Here is a 27,502-nt window from a genome sequence, read left to right on the forward strand (position 1 = left end):
ATAGGCTGTAGCTAATGCGATTTAAAAGATGATATAGTGTGTCAGGTAGCAAAAAAAATAAAATCATAATAATAATTCAAAGATAATTGCCTTTTTTTTTTCTAATTATCCTTTTTTTGTAGCTCTCTGAGCAATGCATGATAGTAACTAGCAACCTGTCAGTAACTTACCATCAATGACACTTTTTCCAATGCAGTATGGTATAAATTGAGACTAATTTAGATGGACTAATTCTGAGTTTATTGAAACCACAATCTTAGTTTTATAGTTTTCAGCCACCATTTGTAATGGTAAGGTGATGAGCCTCTGTGATTTAGGGTGTCCAGGTGTCCTGCATTATGCTGGATTGCACAGTATTTTTATCCTCTGTCCCATGTCCCACATATTAAGACAATGTCCAGCATTTTAATTGACATTAGTTATAAAACGTCAAACTACTGCAAGACAGATGCTTTGCCCTTGGATGAAACCCCATATTTTTATGGGGTCCCCTTTAATTGTATGGAGGACTGAAACTGACAAAATCAAAAATAAATAAATTATTAAATGTGTCAATAAATAAATGAAAATGCCAATAGTGATAATATGTATTTAATTTGACATTTTTTTTAATCAATGTATTCATTTTTCGATGTCATTTTCCATTTTATTCATCAATTTATTCATTTTCCCATGTCATCTTCCTTTTTTATTTATCAATTTATACATTTTCATATTTATTTGCTTGTTAATTTATGCATTATTTTCCACTTTGCATATAAATGTCCCTGTTTATGTAATTTCCCCTTTTTTAATTTTCCCTATTTGCCTTCCTCTTCATTTATTTCCTCAAACATATTTACCTCCCTTTTTCTTTTTCCACCTATATTTCCACATGCATTTCCACCTCATTGTGCAAATTAGGGGGGCTGGTCGATTTGCAGTGGGGGTGTCACATTTTTCGCCTATTGGTTAATTGACATCAGAGTGCATGGATCAACTATAGTAAATGGTAAATGGACTGTACTTGTATAGTGCTTTTATAGTCTTATTGACCACTCAAAGCGCTTTCACACTACATTGTCACATTCACCCATTTACACACACATTCACGTTCTGGTGGCCGAGGCTACCGTACAAGGTGCAACCTGCTACTCAGTAATCATTCACACACACTCACACTCCGATGACACGGCATCGGGAGCAATTTGGGGTGAAGTATCTTGCCCGTGTATACTTCGACATGTTGCCCAGAGGAGCTAAGGATTGAACCGCTGACCACTTAATTAGAGGGCGACCCGCTCTACCTCTGAGCCACAGCCACCCCAAATGACAGCAGCATGGGTAGAAGGATTGTTGAAATTAGGCATGGCCCTCAGTTACTGATGAACATACTTTATATGGATGGTTGTCATTGCTAGCCAAGCTAATCGGGTCACTGTGTGGGCTGTATATATATGGGCTACATATATATGTATATTTGTGGGATATATATATATACATATGTAGCTGCTATATAAGCGGCTATTGTTAGTTTGGTTAGTTTCTGCGTCAGCAGTCAGCCCGTTGACTGCAGCAGCTTACCAGGCATTCAGCAGCAGCATATATATAATATATTATATTTTATATTCTATTATATTTTATATTTAAAAAAATAGATTGTGTCCTTTTTGTACTCAACTGTGCACACATATATACATCCCCTGAACTGTACAAATTAGAGCCGAGCTGATGTTAAAGGTGCCCAAGTAAGACATCAGGGGGAAGAAACACAGTTAATATAACTGATTGTGATTTTAGTGAAGCAAACCATCAGCAAGGCTTTCTGGCAATTGGCTCCTGAGGCTATATTATTGGGGCCGTTCAGTGCACAACTGGGTTGGCTCTGCATCGATCCATGTGTTCATTAACCCCTTCTGGCTCTTCATCCATCATTCTGACTCCATTGTTTTTATTGTTCCACTGCACAGTGCATACATTGAGGCATTATAGGAATGATCCTTGTTATCCCTCCTTTTCTTTCTCCTCATTTCAACTGCACCTTTACTGGCTCTTAACATTTAAATAATTATATAATAATAATAATAGTAATCTCCCTTTGTTTGGTTTGAAAAGTGTGCAATATTTGCCCCCTTTTTTAAATTCTATCCATACCCTTTGTAAATAATGAGGCTTTAAGAGACTGATGGCAATTTTACAGAAACCCCAGTACATCATCACCTTTTACATACAGTTGTGCTGTACATAACAGTCAGTACTGACAATAGGAACAAAAAATAGCAGCACTGACCGATATATACAGGGACCTCAAGTTCCAGCGTATCTTTTGTTCTGACTGACCAAATGTGATTAAACAGAACCTCTCACTGTGGCCATCTTTGATTTGGCCATCTGCTTTGCAGTTATCTCTGGGTCAGCCATTTCTTCTGTGTGTGGTGTCTCACACACCCTCGCAGACACATATACATACCGTTTTATGTCTTTGTCTTTAGTTAGCTTTATTTTGATGCTAGATTTATGTTTACCATTGCTTTGGTAGATTGTGATTACTTACTATTGGAATCTTGCTGTCTGTTTAATGTTATAGAGTGAATGTTAAGAGTGAATTCATCTGCTAATCTCCCTCTCAAAACTCCCAAATCCCAAACTCTTTACTCATGATATGATAATTTTGGTTATATTATTTTACTTATCAAAGTTCCAAATAGATAGCTTAGAATATTTTGTCAGACTTTATTAATTTATTGGCTGTCATTTTCGTGTTTTGAAATTAGTGCCACTTGAAGTGGTTCCTGTAAATTAAATCATATTGTTTAATTTAATTAATAATTATTTTTAATATTCTAATTAATCCTGACATTAAAACTTAGACTTAGTGGTCCAGGCTTCCTCTACAAAGTTGACAAAAAACTATTCTTCCCTTCTCCATCGAATACCATGTGTAGATCTGATGTATTCACAGACAAAACTATGCAAAACTGTCTCCGCTATGGAAACTTCTAGCTGCTAGCTGCTAAACCAGCTACTTTTCAAATCAATCAAATCATCAAATGCACTCCTTATAAATTCCTCTCTATAATTGGGCATATTCCCAACTGTAAAACCTTTGCTCTAAACTTTGACCTCTCCTCTCGGTGCTGTCACTGCCCCATGTCCAATCTACCTTCCCTCGGAAAGGTTTTAGTGGCCTACTAAAAGCAGCCATTGCAAAACTACAAACCACTGTGCATGCTGCAGCCAGGGTTTTAACAGAAACAAAAATGAGATAACATATAGCTCTACTATATAAGAGTAATATTATATAACTGTATTATTTGGCCTTTGGCTTTTCAAATTGATTTTAATGTCCTCGTAGTTTTTAAGGCACAAAACGACCTTGACCCCTTTTATATCACAGGCTCCTGTCCTTTTGCCATGAACCCTAACATCCTCCATAGCTGCTCTTAAACTGTCCCCAAGGTTGCAACAAACACCTTTGGGAATGCTACTTTTAGCTACTATACCCAAAAATGTGGAAAAGTGCCCTTAAATATTAGACTTATTGGACTCACTTGGGAGACACTTTTAAATAACAAGTCAAAACATACATATCTTTTTAATATGGCCTTTAACTAACTTTGAATCTTTAATGATGTTTTGTAATTTTCTAAGTTACTTTTGTATGGTTTTGTGTGTGTGTGTGTGTTTTCATTCATTCGTTTAGTTTTTGCTACAGAACTTAACACCAGCCACCCTGTACAGATTCAAATTTGCTCACAGTGTTTCAGAGGCAATTAAGTAGAATATTTTAGCATCGCTCAGTCTGATATATTTATTGGGTAAATATATATCTGTCAACTAAAAGATATTTACCACACATAAATATACTATTCAACTTTAAGAGATATATTTAAGAGATATTTAACTTTTGTCAGTCGCAAAAATTAAAGGCAACATTATTCTGTCTTGTTTCATGAAAACAGATATCACAGCACATAAAAACTTGAATTGTTAATAACACTGAAACTTCCGCCAATGGCTTAATGAACTAAAACTTCACTCTTGTACTCTAGTCTATATTCAGTTAAATAATATCAATATCACTGGGCTCCACTTACTGTACCCCCCGGTAACATATCATGAGCTCAGTAACAGGGAAGGCATAGTGTTAAGAAAGCTACATTATACCTAATAAAATGTTTCTTCATTCACTTAATGCACTCACACAATCATGTTCTCATCAGTGATGACACAGGATTCACATCCTGTTCAAAGATTGCCATACAATAGTAGTAGCCTATGTTCATAATCAGAATGCAGCCATTTACGTAAAATGGCACAGACCAACTGTTTTCCTTACAATAATGAAACACACAGCTCAGTTCAGCATGGAGCCAAAGAAATGTACACTGGCTCACTGTTCTGTATATCTATAACATCCATCCATTGACATTTTCTGGTAAAAAAAAACCATCTGTGATGTTGTCCTCACGGTTAGTTTTGCGCTGTTGCTCCTTAACGTTGCTTCCTGAAGAAGCTGTGGGATAGCTGATAATATCGTATGGCTCGTATAGACCAATTAAAATATGACGACATAAAGGGGCCAAGTATATTTCCTGTTGGAGTGTTTGTTAATGCAATAGCTGACAGGAAGTAAAGAGGGACCAAAGATGTTGCCATAGCAACAGTATAGCTGTAATAAAATAGCAATAGTGAGGTCTCTGCGTGTATTCGGGTAGGCACGTACTGATTGGCCAGCTACATTTATGCAAATTTTAGTGGGCGAATGCGCGCTCATGATTTGAGGAGAGTATTACCCATAGACTCCAGTAAGGGCCTGTGTTAATAGAGCCGGGGTTGCAATATGGTAACCATGGTGACCTCCAGTTTGAAAACTGGTATGAAACAAAACTGAACCATCACAACCTCTCACTAACACCCTGTGAGGTTGGAACCAATGTTTCCATGGTAACATAACCACAGATTGTTGTGACAAACACAAATATAGTCCTGCTGATGTCACTGCAGCGTATTTTCTTGGGCCATATGTGTTAGATATGCTCTGCTAATGTTCTGTCTAATAGCCCTCGCTGTAGCTGCATATGTGCTTCTCTCCTGGCCTCGGTGCCTTGCAGAAAGTCCCGACAGTGGAATCATACGCACAGCATTTTCTGGAAGGAAGAGATTTGTTTTATTTGATCTTGTCACATTGAAGGAAGGGGACAACTGTGTGAGCAGTGTTTTTTAGCATCAGAGAATGTGCCTTCTCCAGCTGTCTCCCCCTGCCAAGGTGTTGAGCACAGATACAGGCCAACACTGACAGAGGCTTGTTAGCGATTAAAACAAGCCTTCTCCCAGCACATGGACAGCCAGTGACCTCTGGGTAGTCTGCAGAAGAGAGGGGATTTTAATACTCTGTTTAACATCCTAGATGGTTTGAAAAATATTAAAACACAGTGATAGAGAAGCCTAAAAAAATCTGTGTTGGTTTGCAGGTTTAAAATAAAAAATGTAGCAACAAAGGAAATGGTATGCTCCCAGAAACTGAGAGCCGCTGCTTGGCATTTCTTTTAAAAAAATAATATCAATACATGAAGCAGATACTACTTCCCTGAGCAAAAAATCTTTGTATATGGATATGAGGCATCCAAACTATGCCGGACACTTATATCTCCCCTAGGCAACATAATTAGAAATCACTCTATACATTTTCACTGTTATGCTGATGATACGCAACTGTATCTGTCTATAAAGCCAGATGAAACTCATCAGTTATCGAAACTGCAAGCATTGTCTTAAACATAAAAGCCTGGATGAGCTGCAATTTCCTGATGTTAAATTCACACAAAATTGAAGTTATTGTATTTGGCTCCAAACACCTCAGGAACTCTTTTTCTAAGGATATTATTTCTAGAGATGGCATTGCCTTGGCCTCTAGCACAACTGTAAGGAACCTCATAGTTATATTCAGATCAGGAAAAGGATCATATTTCTCCTGTTTTAGCTTCTTTGCACTGGCTATTATAATACAGGGTTTTTTTGGGGGGGGGGGGGTTTTTCCTTAGACGACGTTAGGGTCTGAGGGCAGAGGGATGTCGTTTGCTGTCAAGCCCTCTAAGGCAAACTGTGTGATGATTTTGTGATAATGGGCTTTATAAATAAAATTGAATTGAATTGAATTGACATGACCTAACCAGCCATTCTAATTGCCTAACATTTGATTATGAAACAATGGTTACTAAAAAAAATGAATCACAAGCAATAAAGACCAACAAAGGGTTACTAACACCAGACCTTTCGCATCAGTGGTTAGCTGGGCACTGCATTTTACTCTTCACTGAAGACCAGATTAAAATTTAATACTCCTCATGGGAAAGTTGGGCAGTGCGTTGTAAACTTTGCATCATGTCTGCTGGTTAATGCAGACAAACAGACAGATTGCATGAATTATGTCCAGCACTATATTTTAAATGGCTGCATGAATATTAGACTTAGTGTTTGGCAGCAGCTTAACCACATTCATAATTGTGCATCAAGAGGTTGGTGAGGAGTAGTTGTTTAAAAAAAAACACCCATTCTGAGTGCATTTAAAATACCAATAAATAATTGAGACAAGACTGAATAATTAAAGTGGACCTTGTAATCTTTCACATTAGAGTGGAGGTTCCTCTGATTGCTGTTGTTGTTTTTAATATTGTTATTTCCATATGAATGCCTGTAAGGCTGCATGAAACAAAAAGCATGTTTTTGGTAGGTCACAGCTTCAAGAGACTGAAGGACAATGAAAATGAGCACACATTTACATCCATGCACTACAACACAATTAATTAGGCTACATCTCTCTGTTCCCCTATCTTTTTTCTCTCTCTCTCACACACACACATACACACAGCAAGGTGTCAGTCATCTAGCAGCACAGGCTGCATGGATACACACTGTTTATGCAGAATCTGGCGCGCCAGGAGAGGAGCAGAGGGTGCTAGTTTGTTTGCTGTTACTGCCAGCCAACATTGACTTCAAAGCAGCCTGCTAAAGCGAACTTCCACAGCAAAATAGAGCTGGATTTGCAAAAACAGAGCCCATAGTCATTGCCAGCAGATCTTCAGCAGGAATTGTCCTCTGAGCATGTCACAAATTTCAGTTTTGGTCCTGTGGTCTGCTGCTTGGGGCAAATGGTGCTTCTGATCATGACTAACTCAACAGTCTGAGATCAAGGGGATGGGATTCTTTGTAGAGTGGATTTTCCCTTAAAGGATAACACCAGCAGGATGTAGGTCTATTTTTTCTTTTTTTTTTTGTAGTTTTAACAATCATTCGCTTTATTAATAAAACCATTGTACTCCTCAAGTGAGATATTTGGAAAGGCAGTGTCATTGCATTGGATAGGTAAATCTCCACAAGTTACAACTGTTTGGAATGAAATTATGTTCCAATATGTCCAATGTAAATAATTTTTAACAGTCTACAGGCTGACTTCTCAGTTAAATAATCAGCTTCCTGTAGTGCAAGTACAATGAGACATTTTTTAGCACATTTTAGTTGCTCTCACTTTCAATTTTACAACCTACAGAGTGGTTGGTAGTCAGGTTTTGCAGTCTGAACCCCATGGGTATACCTGAGCTGATGGTCTACACTTGGTTGCACCAGCTTTGCATTAGCGTAGCATGGATCAGCTGGGATCAAACCACCAGCCTTCCAATTTTTAGAACCACCCAATCTACCTCTGAGCTACAGCCACCCCATTATGTGTAATTATGTGTCATAATATTACAATTTCAAATGCACAATAATAGGATAGTGAAATGACAAGCTGTCATTTCACAACTCTTCATCACTTCACCACTGGCGGGGAAGGAGCCAGAGCTGGTGCCGGAGGTGGAGTGGTACCAACTAGATATAGTTGGGTTCACTCCGGTGAACAAGAGGGTTGCCTCGATGCACCTGCAAGTTGTTATGCACCAAAATGCAGTTCAGAGTACCTGACCTTCTTGTAGTCTCTGGGTGGTGTCCTGGAAAGGGTGCCAACAGGGGACTCCATTATTCTCCTGGGGGACTTCAACACTCATGTGGGCAATGATGGAGTAACCTGGAGGGGCATGATTGGGATCTGCCTGATCTGAACCTGAGTGGTGTTTTGTTATTGGACTTCTGTGCGGGTCATCATGGATCAAACACCATGAGCATAGGGATGTTCAAAAGTGTACTTGGTACCAGAGCTCCCTAGGCCAAAAATCGATGATGATTGATGACTTTGCGGTTGTATCATCTGATCTGCAGCCGTATGCCATTGGACATTCAGGTGAAGGAGCAGAGCTGTCAACTGATCACCACCTAGTGGTGAGTTGGATCAAGTGCCAGACAAACCTTGTATATCCAAACACGTAGTGAGGATGAGCCTGGAACGTCTAGGGGAGGCCCCTGTCTGCAAGGTCTTCAACTCACAGCTTTTCATGCATACCGAGTTGGGGACATGGAATCCAAGTGGTCTTTGTTAAAAACCTCCACTGGGGAGGTGGCTGCTAGAAGCTGTGGTCAGAAGGTCATCTGTGCCTGTCGTGGTGGCAACAGAAGGATGGCCAAAGGAGGTCTTTCAGGCTTTATTGGCCCAGAGGTCTCATGAAGCAGCAGACCGGTACCAGTTGGCCAGACGGACTGCAGCCGAGGGGGTCGCCAAAGCAAAAACTTGGGTGTGGGAGCAAACCGTGAGACGTCTCTGGAATGGATAGCAAGGATTGCCCCAGGCTGTGCTCAGCAATGGAGGAGGAGAGCTGCTGACCTGGACCGGGGACATTGTTGAGAGGTAGAAGGGACACTTTGAGGAACTCCTGAACCCTACAGTCACGTCCTCCATGGAGGAGGCAAAGTTTAAAGACTCGGGGAAACCTTCATCCATATCCCTGGCAGACGTCGCCGATGTAGTCAAAAAAGCTCCTCTGCAATACTGAAGGCTCTGGACAGCTATATGCAGATGCTTTTCATAGATTAAAGCTGCGCCTTCAATACCATCCCTCCCCACAATCTGGTCACAAAACTAAATCACCTGGGCCTCATTGCACATCTGTGCCGCTGGGTTCATGATTTCTTCACTGGCAGACCTCATACTGTGCATATGGGAAAGCATGTCTCCTCCTCTGTCACACTGAGCACCGGTGCACTGCAGGGATGTGTGCTGAGCCCTCTCCTTTTCTCCCTCTACACACATGACCGGATACCTTCCTATGAGACCAACACCATCATTAAGTTTACAGATGACAACATTGTGGTAGGCAGGATCTCCAACAACAATGAGTCAGCCTACAGAGCAGAGGTTGAATGGAGATCATGCAGAGCTTAGTTAGCAGCAGTACCTCGGCATTAGCATAAGCCAGGATATGACTTGGTCCATCAATACCACAGCGATGGCGAAAAAAGGACTTCAGAGGCTTCACTTCTTCAGGTGCCTGAAAAAACCATGGCTTCCACAACAGCTGCTGGTGAATTTCTACACCATCAGACTCAAAAATAGCTTCTATTGTAAAGCTGTCTGCGACAGCAGTGCATGTAGATGCAGCAGCCAGTAGCTCCTCAAATCCTTGCAACTTTTTTGCTATATATATATATTTTTTCGACACCATGACTCCATCTGCTTACCTTACCTGTCAGTCAACACCATGTTTATCCATGGCCTTGGCTTTGGGTAACGGCTGAAAGAATGAGATCACAGATACAGGCATCTAAAATGAGTTTAATCTGCAGGATAGCTGGACTCAGCCTCAGACATCAAGGAGAATCTAGGAGTAGAGCCACAAGAGCTAGCTTAGGTGATTCAGATGTGCGGATATCTTCTACAAATACTATGTGCAGTTTTCGACTGTGCAGCATCAAACAGAGGCAAGTCAGTGAATGGAGAACTTTTAGAAGGTCCAGATCTAACAAACTCAATAGTTGGAGTTTTGACCAGATTTAGACATGACCATATTGCTTTGATGTCAGACATATAAGCTATGTATCATCAAGCAAGAGTCCCACCAGAGGATAGTGACCTTCTGTGGTTCCTCTGGTAGCCAGATGGAAATTTGAATGAACCTCTGCAAGAAAACAAGATGGTTGTGCACCTGTTTGGAGCAAAATCCTCCCCCAGCTGTGCAAACTTTGCACTCAAAAAGACAGCTAAGGATACTAAAGACATGATGGCACCTGCTGCAATCAAAGTTCTTTAAAACAATTTCTATGTAGACAATTGTCTTGTGTCAGCATCAAATGAAACACAAGCATGTGCCATGGTTAAGGACTTAACAGCATTGTGTGAAAGTGGATGATTTCATCTAAGGTGGATGAGTGTATAACAGGGCTGTCCTTGCCTCCATTCCAGAAACAGAACGAGCTAAAGAAGTTAAGGATTTAGATCTCTGTCATGATGCATTACTGCAGTGCTGTATATGATCCTTTGGGTTTTTTGTCACCTGTCATTCTTCTGGCAAAAAGATAAGGTAAGATAAGATAAGATAAGATAAGATAAAATAAGATAAGATAAGAATTTATTGACCCCACACCGGGGAAATTCACTTGTCACAGCAACTCAAACAGAAATTTAAAAATATACAAATATAACAAAATATAAAATATAAAGTACTCAAGACTATTTAGAGTATATACACCTTTGATCCTGCAGGAGCTTTGTGGCAGGAAAGTCTCCTTGGATGAGGACGTTCCTGCTGAACTGGCTAAAAGGTTACAAATGTGAATTTCTGATCTCTCAAAGCTTCATGGTTTCACAGTGAAGCCGTGTTTGAAACTGACTGGATTTGGGGCAATCACATCAGCACAGTTGCATCATTTTGCTGATGCGAGTGAAAAGGGCTATGGAGGTACCTTTGCTTGACAAACAAGAAAGAGGAAAATCACTGTTCGTTCATCATCAGTAAGTCCAGAGTGTCACCTCCTAAACAGACAACAATTCAGAAACTGAAATTAACAGCAGCTGCAGTCGCTGTAAAAATGGACCTGCTCATGAGAAAAGAGCTGCAAATGCCGCTGGAAGAGACTCTGCTGTTAGGAAAGTGCTGTCAAAATGTGCAATATGCAGAAAGACATCAGCAAAACCGGGTGAACAGAGAATGGTAGATTTGCCACCAGACTGTCTGATACCTGACAAGCCTCCATTCACTAATGTAGGCATTGACTATTTTGAGCCATTTGAGGTCAAATGTGGGTGAAGTACTATTAAAAGGTATGGTGTATTGTTCAATTGTCTTACTGTTCGAGTGATTCACATTGTGTTAGCCCATTCCCTTGATACTAACTCATGCATAATTGCATTGAGACTATTTGTGGCTAGGAGAGGACAAGTATCTGTTATGAGATCAGATAATGGAACAAACCTGGTTAGAGCAGAAAAAGAAATGCGAGAAGCAATCAAAAGTTGGAATTATTCGAAAATCTCAGATATGCTCATGCAAAAGGGCATTACCTGGATCTTTAACCCACCGGCAGGTTCGCATTTTAGAGGAATCTGTGAGAGGCAGATTTGTTCTGTGAGAAGAATTCTTACCCAGATCCTGAAACAGCAACCTCTTAATAACGATGAACGTCTTCACACACTGTTCTGTGAAGTTGTGGCAATCGTTAATGGCAGGCTGATAACGAGTCTCTAATGATCCCAATGATTTAGATTAGGGGTGTCAAACTCATTTTCACCGAGGGCCAGTCCTCATCCAGTGATCATGTTCTGAAAATAACAAACACAAAACAAAATGCAAGCACAATCATTAATTTGCATACAGCTCAACTATGCTTCTTCTTGGTTTAAATACATTTTATTATATTTTAATTAGGTTTTTAAAATGCTTACCTATGTGTTTTCTGACCAGATGTCTGACACCTTTTTTCCGTGGCCAATGTGTCAATGTCTGGTTTTAGGTCTTGTGCTGAGGCAATCTTCCACTGCCACATTGTTTTTGTTGTGGCTTTCTTGAACAAATCCTGCTGCGATCGCAATTTGCCCTTTAATTCTTGCACAATTTGTTGTTTTTCTTGAAGGCTGACTGCGGCATACTTAGCTCCGTGATTGGTGTCAAAATGCCAACGTTGATTGTACTCTTTGACAACCGCCACTGCCTCAGAACACAGAAGACATACTGGTTTTCCTCCTTGAAGCACAAACGTATTCGCCTTCCCATCTTTCTTGAAACAGCCTTCCATCTGCATCAGTTTTTCTCTTCCTGGACATTTAGGGATCATTGTTTGCATACCTCAAATTGCATTGATGTGGAAACACTGCAGTCTAGTGGTGGGATGCCGTCGCTTTGCTTGTAACATAATCGGCATGCATTGTGGGAAATGTAGTTTATGGTCAATGCACAAATCATCAATCAAAACACAGATCAATAACACCATCTTCTCAATGACCTCTAATACAAATCTACAACCTATACATTTGTTTATTTTATAAAACTATCCACAGAACACCAATCACCCAAGGGAAATTGTTCCAAATGGGATTGGCTAACACTGATAGCTGTTCACAATGGACTCTGGGTAGAACAGGCAATTATTTTGATGCCATTTGGGCCTGTCAGTCAGTTCACTCACTTTGGATAGCAGTCACTGAAAAAGTATCCACTATCTTGGACTGCAGAATCCCACTGTCTCCATCGCTTTGCTTGTTGGGAGACTTAACACAACTCACCATCCCAACCAGACACAGAAGCCCATTACTCATTTCTTGAACTATATCTGTCACCAAAAAAAAAAAAATCTGAACAATATTTCAATATCACACAATGGATTAACTCATTTACAGAATACATTTAAATTTAAAGAGTGACAGCATAACAAATAAACAATATATCAGTTTTGAAACTTGGATAGCATTTATACTCTCATCTAAACCTCAAACACACCTAAAACCAAGCCACCTACATGTCCGCAAATCCCACTCATGACTGATACCCATTACTCATCTGCCATTACACATACACCACAATTATTATTATCTCGAAGAGTCGGATCTCGAGTAGTAGTAGTAGTAGTAGCAGTAGTCAACTCCAAAGATGTAGCAGGATCAAGGACAAAAGTAATTTCATTTTTTAAACTTGGTTTAAAAAATGAAATTACTTTTGTCCTTGATCCTGCTACATCTTTGGAGTTGATGTAAGCTATGAGTTGATAAAAAACAGCAGCTACTATAAAAATCCCATCTAGTTCCTGGGGCATGTTGCTGCTGGTGGCATTATTCAGTTCATGCAGTGCATGTTTTGAATTTGCATCAGAGTCTTGTGTCCAAATGGCTCCCAGAAGGTAAGTCCATCCAGTGCAACAGCTTGATCCGGGATGTTAGGGATCTAACCATGTCTCTGTGAAAATGTGCGCAGAGCAGTCTCTGATTTCCCGTTGCTGAGTGAGCCTTAACTGCATCACATCCACTTTATTCTAATGCAACCGGACATTAGCCAGAGGAAGACTTGGTAGAGGAACAGCTCCTGGTCCAAGTTGGGCCAGCCTCGCCCTGATGCCAGCTTTCCTCCCTCCCTTTGTCTGTTGCTTTCGGTTTCGTTTCTCCCCTGTGGTCTGACTGGCCGCTCTGCACACGCCAGCGGAAGGGAACCTCTCGCGGTCTGCTGCGTCCAGTCCAAAACTCACATAACTTTTCCTGATGTTGATAAGTGCTTTTTTGTCTTTTTTGTCGTAGAAAAGTCCAACTTCAGCAGAATGGGCCATGGTGGTGATAAAAATAGAAAAATAGAGCAAAAAAGTAGTAAGGATTTGAGGAGCTACTGGCTACTGCATCTACATGCACTGCCATTGCCATAGCAAGAAGTAGCAGTCGTATTATCTACAACTCACTCAATTAACCCTTTTATTGACACTCAAACACATTGTTATCGACACCATGTTATTATTCATATCATTTTCTTCTCCTTATTATTATTATTTATTATTGTGGTTTATATAATTTTCATTCTCATAAAATGACCATTATCATTACTAATATATTATATGATAATTATTATGTATTATCATTGTGATGTTGTGGAAGTGATCATGAAAATAACAATATTTTGTTTTGTGTTGGCTATGCATTTACGTTATCAGTTCTTATCTTATTGTAGGTCACATATTTTTTTCCCTTTTCTCTCTCTCTTGCTCTCTCTCTCTCTCTCCCTCTCACAACCACATATAGTCATTATTACTGCTGTAATCATTCAATCAGTCATCATTCATTTCTTCGCTGCAATTGCTTTACAAACATATATGCATGTACACACACTCAGTCCGCTCCCTCCTCCCTAAATGATTACACAATGATTTATGTGTACAACTATGTCAATGTGGTATATGTGCAGTTGTTTGCAGACAAAACACTTTTTCAAAATCCTCCTTCCCCCCTACAGACACTCATCAAACACTCATCAACCCAATCTCTCTCTTGCACACACACACACACACACACACACACACATCCATGTGCATACATGTTTTTGCTTTGTCTGTGTTTTTTGTTTTGTTTTGTTTTTACCACATTTTCTATATCCATTAGTTAAAGCCTGTGCTGTATCCATTTTGTCTTTAGTTTCATTGTATGTTTCTTTGTTTGTCTCTCTTGACTGTTTGTATGTTGTGCTTGATTTCAATTGTTTTGATGTCACTGCAATTCACAATAAAAAAATGATTTAAGCAAAACTGTTGCAACTTGTTAAAGCATTGAACCTCTCGCTGTTTCTTGCTTTTTGAGCGATGTTGTCTCGTTCCCATATCTCAGCAATGACTCCAAAGCTTTCATGAGTGACAGCACTGACAAAAGACAGAAATATGAGCCAAGCTGTACAAATTGAATGATCATTTAAGTCTGATATCCATTTAGAGCATCCAGTCTATAAGTTTGTTCTCATAGTTCATAGAAGGAAGTGTAAGCCATGCAGTATTTCTGCAACATTGTCATGTGAGTGTCTCTGTGGAAGAGTGCATTCCTGTGCATGATTACGTGTAGTGCTTCACTGTGTGCTTTAATTTATGCACCCCTGATGACTGTGTGTGTGTGTGTGTGTGTGTGTGTGTGTGTGTGTGTGTGTGTGTGTGTGTGTGTGTGTTTGTGTTTGTGTGTGTGTGCTCCCAGCCCGAGGGAGGCTAACTCAGTGTAACAGAGTGAGGCAATGAGCCAGGATCACTGTTGGGATCTACCGGGAAAAAACATGCAAAGAGCTGCCTGTCAGTGCTGGAGCAAGCCAAGGGAAATAACCCGGTATTGGTGCAAACCGCTGCCATCTCTCTGATTTTAATTCCCCTTACTGGGCTAACACACACATTCACATGCACAAATGCACATGCCACTATTTCTTCTTCATATAGCACACAATCCATGGCTAGCATGTTCATACTACAATATCCATTTCTGTCTCACTCTGCACACACACACGCACACACACGCACACATGCACAATGCTGCTCAAACATCTTACAGTTCCCCCATGGTGCACACCCACTAGAGACTCACAGTGTGTCTGCAATGCATTAACTGACTGACACACTCATATCTCTTTCTGCAATCTCTCTCTCTCTCTCTCTGTTTTTCTTACACACACACACACACACACGCACACACACACACACACACACACACACACACACTTCCTTCCTGAGGGCCAAACTAAAGCAATGACATCTGTGTTTGAAGTGCATTTGCCTCCATTGCAACACATCCAACACCAATGGAACTGTTGTATATTTTGTAATATGGCGTTGTTGCTACTTAGAGCTGTTCCAAAATGCAGCAGTTGGGGGTGGCGGGGGGTGGTCCTTTTCTTCATCCATGTGGGAGATACTCTGAGAAAGCTCCAGCTGTGTCCATGTGAGGGGCTTCTGTAGACAAAGACACCGAATGTAGGTCGGAGTCTGTGAGAATCAAACACAAACACAAACAGAAACACATTTATTTGATGTTGTCAACAACATAAGCCATAAGCCAACATGTCTTCAGTCAACTTGACCCAACTACACTGACTGATAAGAGCATCTAGAAATGTTCAACCCAATGGTTTTTATGTAGCTTTATTATGATTTAGTTGTTAGTTGATGGTACCTACCTGAAATGAAATGTGTAGTGCAGATATGATCATAGTAGTATGTAGGAGTACGTATGTGTTGTTTCCCTGGAGTGTGGGCTGAATCACTTTTTGCTGATCCGTTCATTTAATATGTAAAAAGCTAACAGCGCTAACAACAGATCAGCAGTGTGCAAAAATGTTTTTTGCTGACACTAGATATCACAGAAAAGCCAGAGACCATGTTGAATGAAGTTGCAGTGAGTTGTAAATTCAGAGGCTTACAGTACAGTGTTTCTTCCTCTGTGCCGCTTCCTACATGTCCACATCTCCCTGTACCAAAGAGTAGCATGAAAGTCTAGAGCACTCACTCTGCAGTTAAATCTAGGGACCAAAATGTACCAAAAAACAACAACAACAAAAAAAAAAACTACAGCTCCACTTGAATCTCAGTCGATGACGATGATTGGAATACTTTCAGAAATTGTCCATGTGACATGTTCCTTTATTGCAAACCAATAATGTGGCTTATTGATGTGTTTTTGTTGATGTTGTTTTAATGTAAAAATGTGGCTGTATGCATTAGTGGCCAGCGAAAAGGTGGCTGGTCTGTCAGTCCCCCGGTTCCCTGCGGTTGGTAACAGGTATTTAAGGTGCATAACCGCCTTCCTCAGTGGGTGTTTGGGTGGTTTAATTATATGGAGGATTTATTGAACATTTCTTACATCTCTATTGAGGAAAATTACATTAAGATAATTATCATTATCATTTTCAAGTGAGATATTTCATTCTGTATTGTTCCACTGGTTTACTGATGATCTGTTCCTCCCCTGTTTTTCTTGTATCCCTCACAGATAACAGCTTTTGATGAGCTCCAGGCTGACTTCAAGGTTCCCATTGACCAGGGCAATCCACTCCATGCGGTAGGGTTTGCTCTCCCTACTCATTTCTTTCTGTTATTCTCTTATGTGTGTGGCACTGTTGACACATATGGAAAAGATTGAAATCAATCTGGTAAGACACACACATTAGTAAAGAACACTACAGTACATCAGGTGCTTTACTGTCTCATCCTTCACTCTTTCCCATTCTACATCCCCAAACTTCACTTCCTCCAATTCTATTCAAACAAGAAGGTGGCAGCATGCTAGTTTTATACGCTCTCCTGCCCTCCTGGCTCTGATGGTCATTGGTCAAAGTTCAAGGTCACTGTGATCTCTTCTGTCTCATTCTTGTGAATGCAAGATCTCAAAAACACCACAAGGGACTTTTTTTTTTCAAATTTGCCACAAATATTCATTAGGACTCAACAATAAGCTGATTAGAACTTGGTGTTCAAAGGTCAAGGTCACTGTGACCTTGCATCCTGTCTTATTGTCATGAACACAATATCTGAAGATGGACTGGAGGGAGTTTCCTCAAATTTGGCACAAATGTCCACTTGGACTCAGGGATGAACTTGTTAGATTTTGGTGGTCAAAGATCAAGGTCACTGTGACCTGTCTCATTCTTGTGAATTAGATATCTCAAAAGCACCTTGAGGAAATGTACTTGAATTTGGCAAAAAACGTCAGCTTAAATTATGAATTGATTTCACACTAATGTCTAATAGGATAAAATGATAAAGTGTGATTTTAAATTCAACAATCTCAATGTCAATGAATACACTTTCCTGCCCATTACTTCAATTCACTGTTACTGAACAGAGAGGACCCACACGTGGAATCACATGGCAGAGGCAAAAGTAAGGCAAAACTGAGTTCAGGCAAGGTTCAAAACAGGCAAGCAGGTCAAAAATCCATAAAGCAACACATACAAACAGGCAGGACAGGAAGCTGGCAGGAACACTAACAACGGCCAGGCAAACAACAGAGAAGAAGTGACTGGTGGAAGAACTGAGGGAAAACGAACAAGAGGAACAGGAAGCTTCAGCAGAGTCTATGACAGTCAGAAGTCAGGAACAGAAGGGGGTTTTTGGTCAAATACTGAATTTGTGACTCTAATCTTGGGTGTCCATCTTGAAACTGTGCTGATTGTAGAGATCTTCTGTGTTCCTCGGGGGAGAGATGTGTGTAAAATATCCATGTTTTCCTGATGCGAGGAGGCATACAACCTCCGCATGGCGGAAATTCGAATTCTATTTTGGATTTATAAAAAATAATTTATTGTTGTCCAAAGGGATTCATGATGAGCATAAGGGGGGATGGAGGTAGAGATTGTTTTGGGGGAGTGGAAGGCTGAGTGTTGGTTATGGCTGCGAGGGTGAGGCTAGGCATGGAGGGAGCTGAGTGGCAGAGGGACTGCAGAGTGAGAGCAGGCAGGTAACTGTAAAAGCAGACTTAGAGAATGATCCTGGAGCAGGATAAAACAGGATTAGACAGGGCAAAAGAAAAAAAACCTTCGGGAGAATATGTACAAAAAACTTAAATACAAGTAGCAGCCTGCACAAGTGACTGAAGGTGTAGCTGAGCGATGAGGGGAAGTCAGTGGATGAAAGATCTGGGACGATGTACTGGAGCTGGATGAGGCTGTTGAGAGGCAGGTGTAAATGATCAACAGTAATGAGGAGGCAGGAGAAAGCTAAGGCGCATCACGCCCACAGACACAGGCTGACTTTCAGTCGATGCTCATTATGCCCTCGCTGACTTCCCTCAGTAACTGCCCTTGGTGAATCCCCACTGCCATCGTAAGTGTCGTTCCATTATTGAGAGTGACCCTCAGAGGGCTGAGGGAGCGAGGACGAAGATGAAGAGAATGACAGATTATCAGATCCAGGGCTTTTGATATTCTTAGGCCTATTCTTGTATTTCAAATGTATATATAGCCTAAGTATTTAGATGTATAAAACACTCAAGGCTGAAGCCTCGGACACCTGTCAGGCCTAACAACGCTGCTGCTGGGGGTATCTCAAATCCAAGGCGGTGAGTCCTAGCAGTTAGCAGCATGCTCAGTGTGCTTTGATTGTTTTAAAAACTACAAGTGTAGGCAAAGCAGGCGGAAATATTTCTTCGTCTTATTTCAAATTCTTTTCTTTACTTTAAATGATCACTATAACCATGGCCTTAATATGGCCTTTCTGCTCTGCCCTCTGCTCCTTGCATGCGTGTAGAAGCTTAGGACAAGCACGGGTGACAACAGAAGCTTACGTCCGTGTGACCATGACAGCAAAACTTGACAGAGTACTCTGGTGCTGGGGAAACTTCTAAGACAGCACGGCTGCCACAGCATTCAGAAAATGACACCGTATCAAGTTGTGTAGGCTTGAAGACAGCATCAGTATTTCCTTAACATCAGCTGCTTTCCAGGGTTCAGCAGGAGTCTTCCAGCTGCTGCTCATGTTTCCCTGCTTGTTGTCACCGTGGAAGTATAAAGAAAACGGGTCGTAGAAAAGCAGATTTTGTCATGAGGAAGCTCCGGTTGTGCGTGATTGGCGTCCAAGTCTCGATGTGTGGAGTAACACAATTTCTTCAGCCAGAAATGACTGAATAAAGAAAATTGATATGGACTGAGTAATGATTGTAGTTGATGGATAATCACTCACAGCCATTAAGGATATCATAAAAATATTAGTTTTTGTAAAATAAACTTATATGTAAAAATATATATAGAAGTAGGCGTAAATTGAACACAGATTAACTAGTAATTTGATTTGGTATATCAAACTATGACAATCACTTTTACTCAAGTGATATTCCAAGATTTTATGAAGGAAGTATAGCTTTTTTGTCTGTCATATTTTCAAAGCCATGGAGTTATTTTTTTAGAGTGTGAGCATCACAAGCTGAGTGCCACCATTATACTGGAGAGAAAGCAGACATCTCTTTGACCTGATACCTCAAACACTTTGCAACTCACACCAAAATTATCTAGCCTGCTAAGTAACCTAGAAAGAAAAAGATAAGAGGCAAGTATGTTTTTTAATTGGGGGGGGCGGTTACGGTCCCTTTAAGTACAGTGCAGTGTGTGGAGACACCTCAGAGGGGCCCGCAGCTAATAGTAATTACTACTACTACAGTATATCCCTGTTATTATTGAAAGGCTTTTTAGGGCTAATGCAGGGATTTAGTGCTACTGTTTGTACAGTGTGCTATTATTGATAACTTACTGACTAAAATGTTTTAACAATAGTCAATTCATAGGTTAATACACAGGATTATACACATAACTTTCACTCTCTGAGGCTGGGAAACAAATGGGAAGTGCAGTGAATATTAAATAAATGCTGTGTTCTAGCAGACCTGCGTTAATGGATTTGATACATGTAAACGTTAACCATATTAATACACGTAAGTGCTGAGTGTTGGCCAGAGTCCCTCTCCAAAACATTCTCGAAGTGAATAAGCAGGTTTGTACTTTATTCCTCCGAAACTTGCTACAGCAGCAATCAGGAGAAGTTGTGGATAAAAAACTACATTAGCGTTGGCCAGCATGGAGAAGCTGCCCCTGGTGAAGTTGTTTTAGGATTTGTTCCGGCCCCCTAAATCCCTTTCCCTTGAGTCTTTGGGCTTTTACTAACACAGCTGGCTCTTAATAATGCATGATAGTATAGTACAGCATGAGCAGTTAGTTTGGAGAGGACTTTGACTGAAGAGCCCTGGACTGTAGACCATCTCTTAAGTATTGACTTCCACAGAAGAAAGAGGGGTGAGCAGTTTGACAAGGAGAGAGACTGATTAAAAAATTGCAAACAGGGTGAAAGAGGACAGTTAGAGATGGAGAGGGACAGATAGAGGGACAGATGGTTGAATGAGTACTCATTTAAAGCATTAAAAAATGAAAAGCATTCCTCAGCTTGAGGGGCATTTTTCAAGACTCTGCAACAGTGCAGCAGACCAGATTTCACCACTCATTACCACTTTCACACTAATTCTCATTTACATATCATTATGCAAACCTATCCTTCCCCTCTGGCCCCTGATTCTTACATTAAAACTGTAGCTGCCTCCCAACTCTCCAGCCTCAGCTTTGAGTCTCTGCCCAGGCTCAAAAGATATTTGCCAGCGTCCTGTGGGATCCAGTGACCTGTCCTCGCCCCTCCTCCTGCTCTACTCTAAATAACCTGGCTATGTGGATGAAGGTAGTGGTCAGCAGTTACCAGGCAGTCTCTCCACCTCCTCTTAACTTTTTAAATCACTACAGGATGGAGCACCGGTGCATCCAGTGGATCCGTTTGTGAATGCAGCCGGTGACTCCTCCTCTGCTGTTGGCCTTATGTCTAGAGGACCTAACGGCTGTTACCATTCTCTTTGCTCAGCTAAGTGCTGGCTACATTAGTAACAGCGCCATGGGTCACGTCACCTTAGCCGGCTCCCACTCTTGACATCTTGGGAATTCCCGGTCTCGCCTTACCAGGCAAAATGCCTATTTTGAGCTTCCACCATCTTTGCCAGGATCTCCTTTTCTGCCTCCTCCCTCATTATAGATTCTTGGAAGCTCTATGGTCAGTGTCGGAGGCAAAGGCGCACACACGTACTGTTTTCCTAGGACGTTCTGTGCATCAGCAACAAACTGCCTTCTGGCTTTCATAGCCATTACGAACCTGGTCATGAATTACGTCATGAAAAAAAAAACAGACAGAAATCCTCTGTGCAGACTCTGAACAACTATATTCGGCCTAAATTCTGCCCCCAAGGACACTGGCAAATGCAACATGTTGTCTGGCCCGTCATTTGGGAGGGGCTGCGGCCGTCTCTCATGTTTACTGTCACTGCACACCTGGCTGAAAGTTCCATCCATCCATCCATCCATCCACCCATCCATCCATCTTCTTCCACTCATCCAGGGCCAGGTTTGTGGGTGCAGCAGGATGAGCAATGAATTCCAGACTTCCCTCTCTCCAGCAAGATTTTCCAGCTCCTCCTGGAGGATCCTGAGGTGTTCCCAGGCCAGATGAGATATATAAATACTCCATCATGTTCTTAGTCTGCCCCTCAGCCTCCTACCAATTGGAGGCACTCAGAACACCTCTAATGGGAGGCACTAATCAGATGCCAAAACCACCTCAATTGGCTCCTTTCGATGCGAAGGAGCAGTGGCTTTATTCCAGCTCGCGCTGGATTTCTGAGCTCCTCACCCTATCTTGAAGGCATTAGTAAACAAGCCCTGACACCCTGCAAAGGACACTTATTTCGGCTGCTTGTATCCACAATCTCATTCTTTTGGCCACAACCCAAAGCTCATGACCATAGGTGAAGGATAGGATGCAGATAGGACAGTAAATCGAGAACTTTACCTTCTAGCTGAGCTCCCTCTTTACCATTGAGAGTCGCCACCCTAATGTGGTGGATTAATTTGCTTTTCCCTGTGATACCGAAAGCTGTCTTGTCTAGAGCTAATAGCAGGATCTCCCAGTACAAAGTGGTCCCAGAGGAGGGGCCACACTTCAAGAAGGCCTGGGTGAGATGGCATATTTTAGGAATGAGTATCTCACCTGATATGGTGCGTGTCTGGTGGCTTGGACCATGGGGCCTGAAGAAACCACATGCAGCCATCCTGTGGGCCCTGATTCACCTGAAAAATGCCTGTCAGACTGTCTGAGACTGTCCATGCCAACAAATAACACACTCAATCAAATGAATGTTCATTGCCATTATAAATACACTGTTAGAGTTCCTGGTTCAAATGAAACTTATGCAACATCTGGGCAAACTGATCCCACTCATGGGGCATGGACTGTCCGACTCACTTTCAGCTGCTCCAGCTGGAAGTCACAGACCAATGTGTCTAACACTAAAACATGGTCATTTTGTCAAGAAAGCATCTTGTTCAGTAAACTCTGACAATTGTATTTCTGTTACACCCACCGTAATTCCAATTTCACCTCACTTCCCTCCGTATTTGCTCTGTTGAATGTGGGATTACTGTCAAACAAATCAACTATCTGCCAAGATTATATTGTTTCAAAAAATCTAAATTGCTTCTTCAGTCAGAGTTTACCCCAGCTGACCTCTCACTTTCATCAACCTAGATTATTTACAACAGGAGGTGGTGGGGTTATTTACTATAATGCCCTCTGCTTGAATCTCTTGGTCTGCAGTCTATGAATGGCCCTGCCCATCTTCAAGGCAACACCTAGACTTCTTCCTCCTCTTTGGTGTATCTCTCTCCAAAACTGTAACAGAAGAGTTTCACCTATCTGATCACAAGGCTCACGAGACGTTTTATCTCAATTTGTCATGTTTCTCCTGTTGGCCTTGCTCATCTGTTACTCCACTGCTGCGAAGTTAGCAGAGGCCTCCGGGGAAGGTCCCCTCATTACCAGTAGTGAGGCTGCACCATCTCATGTAAGCACAGAGGAACTTGTTTCATCATTTAACAGTGGTGTTTCATTGACCGCGCCGGTCAAAACTAAAAAACAAATACCTCTCGATTCACCTTGGCTTAACAGAATAAATTCCAGATTTCATTTCGAATTCTGAAGGATCTTTTGATTCAATACCAATCGACAGTCAAAGAGCTCAAGACTTCTCTACACCAAAAAAGACTGAAAGAAAAAGAAAAACGTCTGCTGCAGTGAAACTAATATACTGCTGGATAAACTTAAACAAAGTAAAAGTGATTACAGGGAAATGTACTGAAGTATTAAAAATAAAAGTACACATGCACATAGGTTTGAATATATTCCATAAATTAAATAATAATTTAAATAATTAGAAGAAAAAGCAACAAGTCCTCATACATAGTTTATATGGAAGCTATGAAATAACTATGAAATATTTATTGCATGACAACTAACAATGAAAGAAATAGTTGCCAGTTCATTTTCTAATTAACTGACTGGTTGCTTCAGCTGCACTTGTATATTTTCATATTTTCGCGCAAAATCTTGTAAAATAGTAAAATTATAATATTAATGGAGTAAAAAGTACATTGTTTCCCTCTGAAGTGTAATGGAGTAGAAGTGGAAAGTGGTTTTGGATTATACAACTCAAGTTAAGGGGAAAGTAACCTGAAATTTGTACAGTACTTGAGTAAATGTACTCAGTTAAATTCCAGCTTAGGTCAGCAGAGGGATACACAGTAACTGAACCTTTAATCATTGAGAATCAATGCACCAGGTATAGTAGTACCCCTTTAGCATGGAAATTAGATAATCAGACATTATTTAAATTTGATTAAGTTATATTCTTGCATTTTGTTTAACATTCCTCGAATATAAAGCTGAGTTTTCCTTGTGTTGGACAACAATTTTTGGACTGAAAGTGAGGTATTTTTCTCTTACCTTGGTCAGAGTGCTCTCAATCACTAATAAAATGTTCTCTTACCTAAGAGAAAAACAAAAATGAGAAAACATTGGTGAAACCCAAAAATCAATGGGTACTAACAAAATAAGAGCAAAACCTGGATACAAGGTACAAGGTAGACTTATTTTGCCTTTTTGTTATTGTAGTTTTGAAAAAAAAATGTATTAAAATTTGTCCCTAAATCCTGCTACATCTTTTAGTGTTGAAGAAGGGGTTGAGGAGTCTCACAGCCTGGGGAAAGAAGCTGCTCTGTAGTCTGGTGGTTCTGCAGCGGATACTTCTGTATCTTTTTCCAAATGGCAGCAGGGTGAACAGACTGTGGCTGGGGTATCCTTCGAGCTCTGTGCAGACATCACTTCACCAAGGTCACTGATGCTCTGGAGATGGGAACCAGTGATTTTCTGGGCAGTTTTAATCACCCGCTGTAAAGCCTGCCTGTCCTGGGCCGTCCACGAACCATGCCAGTTGGTAATGTTTCCAGTCAGTATGCTTTCTATTGCTCCTCTGTAGAAGTTAACCATGATTTGCTCTGAAATTAAGCCTTCCTAAGTTTCTCTAGGAAAAGGAAGCCTTTTCTGTGCTTTTTTAACCAGGGTGGTGTTGTGCGATGACCAAGATAGGTTCTCAGTGATAGTTTTCTAATCCATCTTTAAATAGTCTATCCATCTCCTCTGAGAACACAGTTCTGAACTCCTTGAACTCCATTACTTCTTACAACTTCATCATATTGTCTCTTCTATAAAGACCTCGTCCTGTTTTTTTTTTTAATTTTATTTTAAAGTTCCATACTTGGTACTATCCCATTCTCCATCTATTTACCTCCACCTGGCCACATTATTCAAAAACACAACTTATCTTTTCACTGATGATAATCAGATCTACCTCCCCTTAGAGCCGAACAGCATCAGCAAACTAACTGGCCTCATTAACTGTCTTCATGACATCTTCATGTTTGCAAATTTTCTCCAGCTCAGTGAAAGACTACCATTCAACTATCACAACGTTCAGCTTGTTCAGGACAGGTGTGCTTTGACTTTTCTCATTTTAACTCTTTAATGTCTTGAAAATATTAAGCTTTATCCAGTTTTTTTCTCGCATTTATAAATGAATTGGGAACATTTTCAAATTCTCCCTCCACTTTGAAAGCCTACTGCTTCCGCATACTTTCAGCTAGAGATTCCATTTAAACTTTAAACAGGTCCCAATCCCTTTGAACTATTCAGCTATGATTCAGCTCTTTTGTATCTTTTACGGTTTTTGAGTTTTGGCGATATAAGTTCTATGCTTTTTTCAGACGATTTTTGCATTTATAATGGAGTCAAATGGAGATGTAAGCTCCTGCACTCTGGATACTGTATCTCTGTCTCTGCTCTTTCACAAAAATTTCTCAAACAAAGTCTTCTGCTGCCCACAGTTTAAAGTCTTCATACACAATTTGTACATCCCAACATAGGCGTTTTTGTTTTCTTTTACCTCATATGCCCATTTAAGCAATAGGCTTAGTATTTGTATGCCTTTTCTACCTCAGAGCAACAAGAAATCAGCTCCAGCTCCCATTTGCAGCAATGTTAATATCTCTCATCAAGTTGGAGAAAAACCAGATGGAGGGGCATTTTAATCTTTGTATCTCAGTCATGCTCACTTTGTTCTACACATTTTACACACCATCTCACACAAGAACTCATTGTGCCCTCGATCTGCACATTTTGACCACACTGCTTAAAATGAGGTCCGCAGGGAGTCTTTTTTAAGCACTCTGTCTGTCTTTTATCAGTTCTGACCATGACTCTGAGCTGCTGTCTGTCTGCTGCTCCTCTCTCCACTGACACAGGTGGGCCATTAATTATGATAGCAACGGTTAATGACACGCAAACGCAGTGCCATGCTGGTGTGTGCGTGTGTTCCTCAATACACAGATGCCTCCTATAGTTAACAGATTCAAACTTCCAGACATTTAAGTTTGAAATTACTTCTTTGTTCTTTTCAATTCGCAGTAAATGTATCGTGATGTTTTTCAGACATTTTCAGATTTTACAATGGTTTCTTATGGGCGGCACTCTCGTCAAAGATCAATGCCACTCTGTCGGTAGAGTGTGGAGGAGCTGAAAAATAACCTAAAAATGTTCTGAACAAACTGCCACTACTCCCACAGCTAGCAGTGAATCTACACAATTTGTTCACACAACCTAATAAAACTTGTGGTGATTTGGATTGAACTGGGTTTGAAAGCTAAAAACCCAACACAGCTGGCTCATGGGACCTCAAAAGGAAGGGAAAGCCAAAAAATTCCCCATTTACTCCAATACAAATTAAGATGAGAAATTTATGGAAATTGGCTGCTGCAAACTTTTCTTTATGCAGTGATTTGGGTTTTTGGGATTTCCAGACAAAAATGATATTACGACCTCCTCTCTCTCCCCGATGTAATATTTTGACTATTTGGTGAAAGGTATCGCTGTAAAATGGACCAGTTTGACAGGGACATTTACTATAAATCATCTTTCTTATTGATGATTGGGGGGCCAGCCTACAGCTCGCCTCCAAAATTCGCCAACCGTTATTATGAATGCCATGTGATATTACACAAAACCCGCCCTATTCCGTTAGTGATTGATGGTCATCATTGTTTGTTTTGTGTTCTCTAAGCTTCACTCAAACAGTTAGCTGACTTAGCTCACATAGCCACTCTGTCTGTTCATTGTCGACTGTCTTTGAGCTGCAAGGATATATACGACTCTCCTCGGTCCTCGGTCAGGGTCTCTGTTCGCTCTTCCACTCCATCAGTATTCTACGTCTTTTTAATGTGTTCATCGGCCAGACGAACACAAGCACATTAACACTAGACATCCACTGAACGAAGGAAACAGCAAGCTAGATAAATAATTATTATCTCTTATGTGACGTTATTAAATAAATTGAACCGTCATCACGGCTCACGTCCTCTCTTTGGCTATACAGTTAACCTGGGCATGGCGGGAGGACAGCCAAGCGCTTGTCTGCATGTCTTGACAGTGCAGCTGCAGCAGCACCACCGTCTCTGGGGCTGGGCTCATGTAGAGCAGCCAGCCCGGGGCAGTGTGTGTGCAGACATTACCTGCACACACACTGAGCAAGGCAAAGCCAGTAAACCACACACATGAAGGGAGAAAATAAGAATGAGAAAAAAACCTGCCTTACTGATGATTAAAAATCCCTTTAGGGATCAATAAAGTGATTCTTATTCTTAAATAAACCCTAAAACCATTTTTTTCAGTGCCATCAGGACTGCAATTCAAATTGGCA

The 27,502-nt window shown here is 40.8% G+C and overlaps 1 protein-coding gene across 1 annotated transcript in view; it reads left to right on the forward strand.

Moving 5' to 3' along the window:
- The window catches only part of cnih3 (cornichon family AMPA receptor auxiliary protein 3), a 91,525-nt gene that overhangs the window by 15,480 nt on the left and 48,543 nt on the right, over nucleotides 1–27,502 (forward strand). The window contains exon 2 of the mRNA XM_042504002.1: nucleotides 16,832–16,900. Within this exon, the coding sequence (XP_042359936.1) occupies nucleotides 16,832–16,900 (69 nt within the window). The remainder of the gene's footprint in view (nucleotides 1–16,831; nucleotides 16,901–27,502) is intronic.

Source organism: Plectropomus leopardus, chromosome 16 (assembly GCF_008729295.1).
Source record: "Plectropomus leopardus isolate mb chromosome 16, YSFRI_Pleo_2.0, whole genome shotgun sequence".
NCBI classification, from domain to species: domain Eukaryota; kingdom Metazoa; phylum Chordata; class Actinopteri; order Perciformes; family Serranidae; genus Plectropomus; species Plectropomus leopardus.